Raw genomic sequence first — 13,647 nt, 5'->3', positions numbered from 1 at the left:
GATCAAAAGGATCAGCTCAGAGGAGTTTATAGAGCATCAACATACAAATGCAGAACTTTTTATTCACTGCTGTTGAGTGAGGTAGGAGGAATGCCCACAGCAACGCATACAGAGCCACACAGACAGCTGACGCAACGCGGGAATATATGCAGGAGGAGCTACAGTTCAAGGTGAACCGTTTTTTTCTTTTCTATATTTACACCCAAATAACGAAATAAAACTTCATATTCAACTTGCATCCAGCTGACGCCTCTGAAACCAGCATGGGGCTGTACTAACCCCACGGACAAAAGGCTGTGTTGTGGCTGCTTAGGCGATATTCGTGACTTGAAAAGTGCAAATTCTTCATTAAAACTTCGAAATTGTTTTTTTTATTCTCACCCTTGAAGAGGTATTCATAGATCATGCGGCGATTCTTCTTAGGAATCAAACTCGGCTTGATGCCCACCGTCATTTTGGCTGCAGGTTCACAAGAAAGAGAAGACGCAGACAGCCCAGCAGTGGCAGACAAACAAACAAAAGAAATACCCTTCAGGCGTCCATTGGCGGAAAGGAAGAATTCTAAACCCTTTTCTCTACTCCATCCTCATCACCCCCCGCAGCCCCACTCACCCAGCGCGGCACCGGTGCATGCAGCCCTTCTGTAGCTCCCCTCATCCCTCGTCGGCTTGTGCTTCTTCTGTTGCCATCTCTTTGTTTAACTGCTTTTGTTACTACTTATTCAATTAAATAAAGAATACCTGTACCACTTTTGCTGCCGCGGATACAACAGTTTAGCGGAAGCGTCAGATTGAGTCTAAGCCCCACACCATACAACTCGACTCGTCGTCACTTTGTTAGGAAACTTGTGAGCTCGAAATAAACTCAGAACATGCAATATAATTTCCAAGGAGCAGATGAGCCCCTCTCTGANAACTTGTGAGCTCGAAATAAACTCAGAACATGCAATATAATTTCCAAGGAGCAGATGAGCCCCTCTCTGAGGTTTCTTTGTCTGTTTGTACTAACTCGACATACCGTTGCTGAGTGCGTACGTTACTACTTGCAGGCAGCCTGCATACAGTTGCATTTTCCGATATCCGGAATACAATCCAACACAGATATTGGCGCGGCAATTAAAAATTTCAACGAAAACTGTACGGAAACAGTTGCTGTTGAATGAATTTTCAACAGATGTTTCAACATTTGGGCTTATGTTTCAACTAAACCCTAAACGCTAAACCCTAAACAAGCGTTACACCTGGGAAGCAGCACAGTATATACAGTGGAGGAGGATGAGGAAGAATAGGATGCATATTCGCTAGCGCACGACTGCTGCGTTCTGCAATATAATCAGAATAGAACCGTCTCCCGAAAGCGGCTGACCCCCGTGTACTGTATCCTCCCTCAGTGGGCACAAAGGTATAAAGGCCAGGTCTCAGTGCCGTTAGTAGGTGGCCTTCCAGGAGTTGTATCACTCCTTGCTGCAACTTGTTCTCTAAGGTAAGTTCACATGCGAACATATGTAAGCCCTCTCCCCCGTGCACCAAATAACTGCTGGACAACTGCAATTTGCTTGGCCCAGCGACCCCGCGCGCAAGACAGAATACGTGCTGTAACATACAGCATGATACATACAGCCATATTTCTCTCTGCATGTAGCTCATGACGTCGTGTGACTTGGTTCTTAATCGATGACTGCTGCACCGAGGCAGCGGAAGGAGTGTACGATGTGTTACAACAGCAGGCTCGTGGCATGAGCCAATGCTACATAAGTTTGCTGCTACTGCTGATTGAGTGTTCCTTCGGGAAGCCCTCTCAATTGCGTTGACAATGATGCAGTGGGTGGCTTGAACCTTCGTTGGGCCCCGGCTCTTGGTGCGTGCATCCCAATCTAGACAAAAACATGCCATGGGGAGCCAATGGAGAGCAGCAACAAAGCCAGATGTGAAGTGCTCCTGCGTGAGCCGGAAAGGCCAGCAAGCAGCATGTTCACTATCAACGCCTAGCCAAGGCTGCTTCTGGTATATGAGGTATGGTGGTCGGTTGGAACCGAGAAATTCTTCTCGGGTCTTGATCTCGATGCGCATGAGTTCACTCTCGCCTTTCTTCTTCGCCACACACCGGATTGTGCCTAACCGCATTGTATGGTGGTTGAACTTTGCTTTTCTTTAGCAGATCATCCGTTTTCTGGTAGCGTTGTTCTTCAAGGTGCGGGGGTCACACTTATCTCGAGAGACGGCTACGGGTCGCTCCACACATGAGAGCGATGCGATAGATTGGGCATCCAACGAGTGGCTGACTGGGTGCTAGGTTCTTGTTCTTTAAACAACATGATATTCTATTGTTGAATAGTGCCCGTTTTTGCCCTACGAAGACTTCAGCTTTGCGAGGCTTGATCGCGATAACGTCCGAGTAACAGCAGTCACGATGGAATGCATACGTTTCTCCGTCAGCTCCAGCAGCATCTCTGCACTGCAGTGAAAACTGCTCGCTGCCTCCTTCTCATTTCAACCCTAGATTTAACGGTAGATGGAATGAATGCTCTTGGGGGCGCTGGAAAGCGTAGTGTCTCATTTCCTGTTGGCATAGTGATCTCACTCAGCTTTCTTGAGGAGAAGATAACCAAAATTTTTGAGTGATTCTAAGGAGAATATTTGGTGAATTATGTTGCCACGAGCTTTCAGTACTAACTACTGCTGTTTACCACGTTGCCCGTCGTAGCGGTGTTTGCTGCATGCATCTGCCGCGACCAACCCCGGGGTGCTACCAAGCGCAGAGATTGTCACCGGCCTTATAATAGGAGAATTATGTGCTGACCCCGACTCAGAGAAATATTTACAATTCTTATTCCTCCGCTCTTCAGGCAACCTAGGCACAGGAGATCGAGTGTGTGTTGCAACACACTTTGCACCAACTGCCGTCTGAAGGTACCCAAGCATGCAAGTGTCTCCAAGCCACGTTTTGATGCAGGCAGTAGCTCTGCATACATTCGTTAAACGCGTACCCGTCCCCTCAGAAGGCAGCCTGCATGCAAGTACAGCTGCACGTATCGGAATCAAGCAGACCATGATACAGTATTTCTTCTTTCTTGTGGGTATTTTCCCTTCTCCCTCCAGGCGCCCTCTTTGGCGGCATTTGTGCTGAGCACTTTGACTCTCAGGCAGTTCATTATTGTCCCCGTCTAATAGTGAGGGCCCCCGTTACAGTGATAAGGCCTCGGGATCCTCTTCAACTTGCTCACTGTGTTGCACCTCGTGAGAACAGCTTCGCGAATTATCTTGGCAACACCCATTCAACACCCCGTCGTTTGTGTTTTAGAAAGCACTTGAAAGTTGTACCTCTCCTTCATCAAGGTCTTCTGAACGTTTACAATTAAAATTAGTGCGAAAAATGTAATGTACACTATTCGATTTAAAAACTGTCAACACCGTTTGTCAGTGAGTGCTGATTAATATGCTGTGTTTACAAGACATTCCAGCGCCCAGCTCGCTGCATGTAGTGGGGGCGCACTACAATAGGGAGGCTTTAGTACACCAGCTGGTACTTTCGTTTCACCTCTTGGATGATAATTCGCACTTCTCAAATAGGAGCATGCTTATGTCACGCATTAGATCGCCGTTAGGGTTACTCACACAGTCACTCACACACTCTTATGTAACCTGGAGGTCTCCCTGGGTGATGCCGCAGCCGACTGGCTGCGGCTACGATGGTTGCTCTCTGGCGTCAATCAAGGACAGGAGCGAGCTGCAGTGTAGGTAAAGCCTTAGGGAAAGAGTTTCGCAAAAACAGCTGATCTCCTTCCCCTGCCCTCAGGCGTCCTTGGCGTTGAGCTCAGGCCTGGGTGTTGAGGGGAGGAGTCAGCTTGAAATGGCGTTGCAACGCACCTCGCTCTGGATGGTAATACAAGGCAGTCTCACGCGTGCACAAAAGACAGCCTCAACGAAGCTTCCTTTACTGCATGCTTTACCTCTGAATACACTTATAGAGCGTATGTATTAGCTTACATGNCAACGAAGCTTCCTTTACTGCATGCTTTACCTCTGAATACACTTATAGAGCGTATGTATTAGCTTACATGCGACCCACCACGCCATGGATCTCTGTTTCCTATCTCTTAGGCCTTTAGCCGTACCAGGCGTACATGCATCCTACAGACGTTGACTGATGTGTACGAGTCCTAAATGCCTACACATACATCCTATGAATATCAATTTCATACATTTTACTTATTAATTAAAAACAAGTTTTAGTTCATCTTTACAAGGAGGAGTTTTACCCACTCCTTCATAAGCCCTGTTGAAAGCCAAGGCATTACACTGCAGCCCCCGCTGTCATATGCTGAGTCGTGGCAGTGAGAGGTGAAAAATGGCGTCGTAAATGCATTAAGACAAATTAGGGATTTATACTAATTTTTTTGAGGCTTTCCTGTGTTTAATTTCACCGGTGGAGGCTCTGTGCTGCTATACTCTGCAGTCGCTCAGCTGTGGGGCCGCGAGGCAGCTGTAACATATCAGAGAGCATTTCATTCAACCTATTGAAATGATCAGCAGTTGTTGATGACTGAATAAGAAAGTCTCAATACATCGTTCAAGTCCGCCGCCTCCCTGGGGCAGCAGTAGCTCTTCGCAGCTGCAGCCACAGGTTTCTTTGACCCCTGACTGATGTTCACCCCGCTTCAACTTTGCTTCAGAATATTGTTTCCTGTTTAGTCAGGGGAAATTAAATACCTCTGCTATGGTGGAGGGCCGGTGGGAAAGGCTGCGTCGCAATGCTCATCCCGTGTATACGCCTTTCCGGAAAGACAAATCAATTCAGAGGGTTTAGGGTTTAGGGTTCAGCATTTTGTTGTGCCCAATAGCTCAGAGGCGCAGAGGCGGAGCATATTTCCGTATACACCCGGAGGTGACCCGCGGTCGTGCAAGCATTCACAAGCAACCTATCCGTGTCGAGTCAGAACCTAGGATTCCCAAAACGCCGCGAAAATGATGAAAAAGTTCGGCCAAGAGGAAATTTCCTGTCAGACGATGATGAAGTCGTCGATGCAGAGAGCTGTGCGGGCACAGGTGAACTTAGATATTTCCTGTTGTTTCTCTGTCTGTCTTAACCGCGCGACACAACGAAAGCACAAACCCTAAACCATAACACCCTAGAACCCAAATCCCCACATCCAAGCCCCAAAACCCCAAAACATAAATCATTTATTCGTGTATTGCTGCATACACATTTAACGCTGTGTTCAGCATTCATGGAGGGAGTACGAGGGTCAGCAGTCAGCAGAGAATATTTACACTGCAAGACGCGCACAGAGAAAGCGCGTTCATATGTGAGATGAGAACGTGCGGTGTTCATATCTTGCAGATGCTGTGCTGGCTTAGCGTGCGCGCAGATATTGGAGGTATACCCTCGTCTTGAACCCGTCATGGAACAGATATGGCCTAAGAAGGCTACTCCTGTACTATTGAAGTGGTAATACACACAAGTCGTCCGCGTCTTCAGCGCGTTGTTCNTAAGAAGGCTACTCCTGTACTATTGAAGTGGTAATACACACAAGTCGTCCGCGTCTTCAGCGCGTTGTTCTTTTTTTTCGCCGAATAGAGCCGTGCACACCGGGGCTTGTATGCTCGGGGATGTGTCAGATATACACAGATATAAAGTCAGCATCAGATGTGTGTTGTCTTCGTTGCATTTCAGCCAAAATCGCATTTCAATGGTAGCGCTGGACGGCAAGCCCCTCTTCTTTCAACAGAGAGATCGGCAGTGGGTGCCAACACTACGACTGTTGCATGAATGTAAGTGGGGGAAGTTTAGCGTCTCCAGTGCTCTAGATATCATTATAACAGTAAAAAGGATAATGTTGATCCTAATGATAATAATATCATCGTTGCTTCGTAAATGTGTTTCTATTATTGTTGAAATTTGCATTCTTTATTTGCCATTTCGTTCGTTTAGCGATATTGTGTGCTTTTATGCAGATCCTTCTATGATGCCGAAGATGCAAGTAGACAAAGGCGCTGTGAAGTTCGTCTTGAGAGGGTCAAATGTGATGTGTCAAGGCTTGACGTCTCCTGGGGGCAGAATGGAGGATGTGCCGGCCAACACTGTTGTGGTGAGGGCTGTTGAACTTCATCGTTTGCTTTAGCTGAACAGCACCGTTTCGCGCCGCTAGACGTGTGTTTCCGATTGTTTATTAATTATAATGTTAGTTTCATTATCCTTATTACATAGCAATATATTTCACCATACTATTGCTGTATTATTTGTTGTCGTTTGGGGAAATGCGTTTGTTGATTGCAACGGCATTCGCTCATTGATGTCACAAACAACGCGCATCCATTGTATTTGTGTTTGCGTCTTGCTGGTTGCTAGCCCAACTATGTTCATAAGGAAACAGATGGTCTTGAATACGTCTTGTATACCATTTCAACTTACTAGTAGGATGTTTTCATGTTTGGTGTTTCCTGTGTGCTTGTATTTTTTTGTTTGCAAATTAACAGCAAATCGCTGTGGAGGGGAAACAACATAGTTGCGNCTGTGTGCTTGTATTTTTTTGTTTGCAAATTAACAGCAAATCGCTGTGGAGGGGAAACAACATAGTTGCGCCATCGGCATCACCACTATGTCAACCGAGGAAATGTGAGTTTTCTTTTTATGAATTTTGAATATCATTTTAAAATTTCAGTAGAAATGCTGAAATTTTAAAAGCCTCTTGACTAGTTGCAGTTTTTTTTCTTATGCGGATAGTGTAGTGTGCCGCCTTATTAGTCAGTCGTTTGTAGTTCACATTTCTCTGATTTTTTGCTTCCTACGGAGCTCAAGTTGGGGTGCACACATGAGCTAGCATTTCGGTATTGTCTTATTGAGGGATATGCTTTTTTTCTTTCGGTATGTTCTCTGTTTTGCTCGTCCTTTTGCAGACGGCGTGAGAACAAGGGGCCCTGCATCGAGACTCTGACGTATCTGAACGACGGCTTGTGGACGTTGGATTCTGTAGCCCGATCGTAGTCCTGTTGACTATGATCAGGGTTATTTTCCGGCCCATTCCGACTCAAGTATATGTTGTTTTATATGTTTATATGTATGTGTATATATGTATGCATACATATGTGCATAGATAGTGATGCAGCAAGAGAACCTTCTTTGCAAGGAAACAGTCAGCAACTTTTTAGCACAAATCCGATTTGTCCTATTTCGCGCAAACCAAGGTTACTACATTCATGCTCTGCACTGTCTTCTCTTAGGGCTGCCTGAGGCTTAAGTTACACTGCTGTATCACTGGCGCATCGAACACCGTGCCCAGGGGACGAAACGTTCGCGTTAAAGAAGTAGCAGTAGACCTAGTTATTTGCAGCCTTCATATTTCATTTAGAGGGTTCCTCTATCTTTCACTGGGACGCTGGCAACAATAGCTCACTGACGTACCGCATCTACAGGAACCGATCTATGGGGTGCGGAGCAGATGCCGCATACGCTGTTGCACGGATCCTCAGCATCCCTCGAAGCGCTGCCTTTACATATATATATATATATATATATATATATATATATATATATATATATATATATATATATATATATATAAGTAGATATATAGTAGATATATACATATAGTGTGCAGCTAGTACCTACGCGAACAGATGTATATATATATATATATTATATATATGTAAGCAGAATGCCTCCATGTTTTCTACTTTCCACCTGCAGTTAGTGGCAACGGCAGTGGAGTGCCATAAGGTGGCCTCTGCTGTTGGATTTCGTGAGGGTCCCCTAGCAGTTTCCTGCTAGTCCGTGCATTCGTTTTGATAATAGTAGGAGCATGAATCCTCAGACATCTCCAGCTGGCTTGGTTTACGGGACATTTGTTTTAGTAATATGAAAAACATTGAAGAATGCCGTTACTTCGTTCTTAATGTCTCGCCTGGGCTGGCGATCGCAGACACACATGGCTGTATTGGGTGCGTTCAAGAAACTGTAGTCTCGTCTAAATAAACTCCATGGCTTTTTATTTGTCGTTAGAGTGCAGCACATCTGCGTTTTATGGCTGTGTAGGGACAGAGAAAGAGGTGGCAGCTACAGCAGGGGTTTCAGCTGGCGCCGATCGTGTCAGGTGCAGCAGCTACAGCTAGGAGAACGAGGGGAGGCTGCCTCTGCATATTCCCTGTTTGTGAAGACACTGCGAAGACTTGAGAGAAAAGTGAGAAGGGTGACCGCGAGTTTGTTTGCTTGAATTTATCTGAATATTCAATTTCTGCCGCTGAACCGGCCGGCCACGACAGTGGGGCGCAACCAGCCTTCCCCTGCTGCAGAGAAGTCAGCGGGTAAAGCGGCGATAATATGCACGAATCTTTGAAAAGACGCAGTAGGTGTTTTTGGATTGACTTTAAGTTTGCTTTCTACGCACTAAATGCGCAAACCTGCCGGCGCCACGCGGGAACGGTTTGAACGGGCAGCAAGCAGCAACACCGTTGTCTGTGGCCGCTGCAGCCATCATAGCCCCAAGGCACCGAAGCCTCTGCTCATTCGCCTGCCTTCTTTGTCCTACAGAACTTCGTTTGAACAGAAAAAGGTCTGAAAGACTTAAACTGCAGGGTCACGCCGCTGCTTCAGTGTGCCCTTAACCACTCCCTCCCTACTCACTCGCTGCTGCGCCACAGAAACAGTCGTGGGCTACAGCAGCAGGAGCACAGCATTGGCGTATGCCTTTCTGGTCCTCAACAGACCCGTTGCAACCCTCTTATTTATCGTGTTTAACTGCTTCAGAACTTTGTTTCTCGAGCTCCTCCTCAGCGGCCCACCCAACTGCCGTTCCTGATCCAGATATTGCCGGGGGGGTTGACGCCCAGGGCGTCCGTGTGTGTGTAGCCTCTGCTAATCTCAGGTGTTTCTCATGAACAAATTCTTACCAAAGTGAATATAAACGAACTTTCAGACTTTGTCTCAGCTCCAGTATACCAGAAGAGGCCTCTAGAAGCATCCACGACCCTCCACCCTCCTTGCTTGCGCCTTGGCCTGACGGGGTACCATCTACGGCGTGGCGCAGCACTCTGTCTCGCGCTGCTCTTGCTGCTCTTCTTGAATTCATTCGTTGCATGCAAAGACGCAAGGAAACTTCTTAAACTCTTTCTCTTCTTTTAAACTGCAGCCTGTGGCCATTCTCCCCGCTGCCTGCCTCCTCAGACCACGCCCAACGTCGAGTCGCTCCACCGCCTCAGTCGTGTACAGGACCTACTCATCTTAAATTCAGTTGCAGGGCAAACTGATTGAAACAAAGTACGAAGCAATCAATCATCGCCTTCGCAAACGCCTCAGAGCAAACTGAAGCCGCCGCAGCCGCCGTCGGCCACTTGCAGCAGCACCGCCTCAAGGAGGGTTGGGTTTCGTATTTAGGGTTTTCTCAGCCACAATTCGTCGAGCGAATTTCTGCCGCTTCATTCTGTTTACATGCACGTCGTATGCAATACCTGGCAGGTCCGAAGGCTTCATCCTCAACCGCGGCAGAAACTGGCGACCAGCCATAGGCACAGACAGAAGGAGACGGCACGGGTGCAGAGGCTCATCAACAGCAGCAGCAGCAGCAGCAGTAGGCTCAGAAGCAGCTGTTCTGGAGGCAGCAACAAACTAACGCTGGCGGTAGTGAGAGACAACGGAGGAGAAGATAGCCAGAGGCCGCCCCTGTGGTCGTGAGGTCACTGCGCATCACCACGATGGGCATTCTCTCTTCCCCCCCCAGCGAACCTGCCGTCGCTGCGGCAGCTGCAGCAGCAGCGGACGCAGCAGCAGACGCGGCAGCTGAAAAAGCTGTTGGCGTCTCCACAACAGCAGAAACAGCAATCACCTCTGTACCCTCTGGGGCTACAGAACTGGAATCCACGGAGCCCTGCCCCCAGCTCGACGCTTCAGATGAAGAACCCCAGGCAACCCCCACATGGGGTAGCAGCAGTGGCGAGAAACAAAACCTATCCGAGACAAACGCTGACGGAGTGCATGCGTTCGAGGACCAATGCGCTTCAGGAAACGAGGAGCAACAGCTGCAGCAGCAGCAGCAGGATACGAACGGATCTGTTAAAAAGGAAGGCTCTGTTTTTGAATGCGCAGCATGTGGAAAGGAGCAAACAAACGGCGTTATCGCCGATGATGAGACGCAGAGGCAGATATGCGATGCATGCAGCAGCAAGATGCGGAGCGACAGCATGCAGCATGAACTGCAGGGGGAGGAGGCGATTGAGCCCAACCCTCAAAAGGAGGAAGCAGCACCTGTAGCGACGACCGCCCTCGAAGACGCAGGAGCCACTCCACAACGCCGTCACACACAAACAGAAGGGGCCGATGAGACGTCAGCAAAAACAGCAGCAGCAGCGCGCAGCAGCAGCAGCAGCAGCAGCAGCAGTGGGTCGAGCGCAGCTTCTAGTCGTGTGCGGGGTGCTTCTGGTTTGGCCAGCTCATCAAGCGCTGCAGCAACAGCAGGAGCAGCAGCACCAGGCGCAGCATTCCCCTCTGCAGCAGGAGGAGCAGCAGCTCCTCGTAAGTGCATCGATGAAGGTTCTGTTCGTCGTCACGTGGTGCCTGTAGGGCCTCGCCATCAGGTGCCTTGCCTGCCTCCTTTCTTCCTTGAGAATTCTGGTTTTGGTTGCTGCTGCGGTGAGGCTTCTCCTGCCTTAGATCCGAGTCTAACAGCAAAGTTGGTGTATTCTCCTTCTTCTTTGGAGCGGGTGCGACAGAGGCGGCTGGCGGAGGGGCTGGCAGACCGCGCGATCTGCACAGAGGGGGATATGGAGGCGTTCATGCAGCAGTGTGCAAAAAACTGGAAAGGCAATAAACCTGGATGGCAGCCGTTTAGCCCGGAGTTTGCATTCAAACTGCTGCATTACGCTGGCTATGATCCTGCAAAGGCGCTGCAGCTTATGGAGGACCCTCAATTCTCATTTCAGCTCGTGTGCGATGGGCCGGTGAGGCGATATGATAACAAGTGGAGGCCAAAAGACAGAAGAGGAGTCATCTCGCCCACCCCCTACCCGCCCCCAGTCTTCCTCAGGGGTTACCTATCACGCCGACACTACAGAGACAGCACGGGCTATTCGCTTCGTTAGCTTAAATACACTTAAACCCAAAGAACGGACTGAAAACACAGAAAATACAGCACCGACGCTATTGAAGAACATACACACAAACTTCTACACACGAACAGCACAGGCCTGCGCAGCAACAGCAGCAATAACCGCGACGCCAACGCAGCCGCTGCTGCTGTTGCTCCCGCTGATGCACCTGTTGTTGCCTTGCTCAGCAGCAGCAGCAGCANCATTCACCCCAGAACCCGCTGATGCAGCAGCCCCCCCTTTCCTCTCAGAAGAATAATGATCTACTGGGAGGAAAACAGTGTACGCATGCCAAAAAAAAACAGCGGTGGGAGGGAACCACTCCAACCAGTTGCAGGGAAGACACTGACCGCACATGAAATGCCTCAGAGTTGCAAACAGAGCAGCACTGAGGTCTTGGGGTGCAGAAAGCATTAAACCCTAAACCGTAAACCGTAAAACCACCCAGGAAGAGTTACCCCGGGATACAGGCGCTCTGTAAAAGGGGTGACATCCTTTGAAGTACGCTGGAGACGCCTTTGAATGAAACATTCATGTTTGCATTTACTCAGATTTATGCAGGAACCGCGCTATCTTCAGCTTTTGGTGTTTTGGTTATAGACATCCATCTACCCCTCAAAGGGTGGTCCATAAATATGAATTTTCCGCACTCTTGACTTTTATCCTCAAGAGAAACGAGAATTTGTGGCCGTTGCGCCAGATGTAGGGCTGTTTTGCACGACTGGAACATGCAGATTAGATTAGATTACCCTAGACCCTAAACACTAACCTTAGACTAAGTGCAGCCTGTAGGAGGGGGGAGTCTCCTGGGGACGTTTAGCTGGGGGGATACCGTCAGGGAAAGCACCCCTATGCATTTGAAGCCGCTGAGTGATAAAGGGATAACTGTTCTGAAGTAGTTGCAACGGCTAGACTGCTCGCCGTAGTTGTTCCACCGCGTCGCTACGGGCCAGCGCAGCAGGCTGTGTGGTCTCATCATGCGAGTCTGCACAAGCACCTACATACAAGGGCACTGCAACACCATTTCGCTAGCTTGCGACAGTTATATGAGCGTTTCGTCCTGCATGGAATCATATTTGGTTTCCCTGACAACAGCAACTGGAGATGCGGTACCCGGAGGCATGCCCCACCGACTTTGTCACAAATCTGACCTAAAAACCTGCTTAAAAACTGTAAGGAGCTTAAACAGATGCAGATATGCGAACAAAATGGTGGGGGAAAATTGAACGGAGCGAAGTGTTCGTTACATGTTTGTACGTCGTCCCCAGTATACACATCCCGTGTGCCTTGCAGCCGAGTGATGAGTGTGTCCTTCTGCGAAGGCGTANGTCGTCCCCAGTATACACATCCCGTGTGCCTTGCAGCCGAGTGATGAGTGTGTCCTTCTGCGAAGGCGTAGGTGGGCTCGAAAGCATCTTATAATGAATACTGAATTGAGATATATGCATTAACTCACGAATTTGAAGCTGTTGTGGAGAGCATAGGCTGATGCTGCGTTTCGAGAGAACGCAGCAGCGGCTTGACTGCTCGGAGGCCAGTTAGGAATCGGCGGCGGAGTATCTGCGGTTTCCTCGTTTTGTCTTTGATTCTTTCGTCCTTTTTGAGGATTTTTAGACAAAATATATAATTACTTGGGCCTCTCTTGACTCATGTCTGCACGGCTTTGCCGCCGCTGACTGGCGCCTCGCTAGGTCGAGCCTATCGACCGGCACGAATCAGGCGAATTTGCGAAACACAGCAGTTGCTTCCATCGCCGTGTTCCCCTTTTAATCAATTGAAAGTTCATTTCGAGAGAAATACTACAATTGGGTGAACAGACTTGACTTGAGGCGTTGTTGCCGTCACATTCATATTTCAGCCACTCACTTCTGCCGTCGCTCGACGCGGCTCAGCCGATTTCGTCCTTGGTTTCACAAAGCCCGTAAAAAGTCNCTCACTTCTGCCGTCGCTCGACGCGGCTCAGCCGATTTCGTCCTTGGTTTCACAAAGCCCGTAAAAAGTCCATCGAGGAGGAGGAGAGTAGGCGTTTCTGCCGCATGCAGATGGACAAGGATGTCACTTTGAGGGGACGCGCGACATGCCTTCGGGGCTGCAGAAGCTGCTGCTCTGAGACCTGTAGACGAACACACATCTAAAGAAAACTCCGTTGCTGACGGCGCGACTTCTGAGGAGGAGCATGGCTTTGGCGATCCAAGGACTGCGCAGCCAACATCTCAACTGTTTCCGGTCTTTTGCATGCAGCTATGCTAAAGAAGATATCTTCCCTCGCTGCTGGCAGCTACGGCTACCACAGCGCCAGCAGGCCCCTGCAAATTCGCCGCAGGAGCCTCGATGAGGACCAGCTACGAAGGCAGAGCGGGAATGGCCGCAGTGATGACTCAGGGACAGACGGTGAGACGACGATACTCTGCACTGACCAGGGCTGGTCAGCTAGTTGCTTGAACTGCGGCTATAGACGTACGCCGATTACCACAGCAAACACAGGCATATATCAGGTTCTTGTGTGTGAGAATCGTGTGTTTATTGTTTTGCAGGCTCACAACCGGAGGCGGAGGGCCTCAAGTAGGCCTCA

The 13,647-nt window shown here is 48.9% G+C and overlaps 4 protein-coding genes across 4 annotated transcripts in view; 3 read left to right on the top strand and 1 right to left on the bottom strand.

Moving 5' to 3' along the window:
* The window catches only part of EMH_0097120 (ribosomal protein S10, putative), a gene marked incomplete at both ends in the record, with an annotated part of 1,077 nt that extends 623 nt beyond the window's left edge, over positions 1 to 454 (bottom strand). Inside the window, one exon of the mRNA XM_013495084.1 lies at positions 382 to 454. Coding sequence (XP_013350538.1) covers positions 382 to 454 — 73 coding nt within the window. The remainder of the gene's footprint in view (positions 1 to 381) is intronic.
* Positions 455 to 5,689: 5,235 nt separating this feature from the next.
* Positions 5,690 to 6,984, top strand: EMH_0097010 (PUA domain-containing, cell cycle regulator protein, putative; the record flags this gene model as incomplete). The annotated part of the gene is made up of 4 exons (XM_013495083.1): positions 5,690 to 5,771; positions 5,955 to 6,088; positions 6,548 to 6,615; positions 6,897 to 6,984. The coding sequence occupies 4 exons, from the start codon at positions 5,690 to 5,692 to the stop codon at positions 6,982 to 6,984; spliced, it is 372 nt and encodes a 123-aa protein (XP_013350537.1).
* A 2,702-nt stretch (positions 6,985 to 9,686) lies between these two features.
* On the top strand, positions 9,687 to 11,069 carry EMH_0096900 (uncharacterized protein; the record flags this gene model as incomplete). Its single annotated transcript, XM_013495082.1, has 1 exon — positions 9,687 to 11,069. One exon carries the CDS (start codon positions 9,687 to 9,689, stop codon positions 11,067 to 11,069), a length of 1,383 nt encoding a protein of 460 aa, XP_013350536.1.
* Positions 11,070 to 13,318: 2,249 nt separating this feature from the next.
* Positions 13,319 to 13,647, top strand: part of EMH_0096790 (uncharacterized protein) — a gene marked incomplete at both ends in the record, with an annotated part of 6,979 nt that continues 6,650 nt past the window's right edge. The window contains 2 exons of the mRNA XM_013495081.1: positions 13,319 to 13,466; positions 13,610 to 13,637. Coding sequence (XP_013350535.1) covers positions 13,319 to 13,466; positions 13,610 to 13,637 — 176 coding nt within the window. The remainder of the gene's footprint in view (positions 13,467 to 13,609; positions 13,638 to 13,647) is intronic.

The sequence above is a fragment of the Eimeria mitis genome, genomic scaffold, assembly GCF_000499745.2.
Source record: "Eimeria mitis Houghton genomic scaffold, Emh_scaff141, whole genome shotgun sequence".
Classification (NCBI taxonomy): Eukaryota; Apicomplexa; class Conoidasida; order Eucoccidiorida; family Eimeriidae; genus Eimeria; species Eimeria mitis.
Note: the sequence above shows the minus strand (reverse complement) of the source record. Positions and strands in the feature narration are given on the sequence as shown.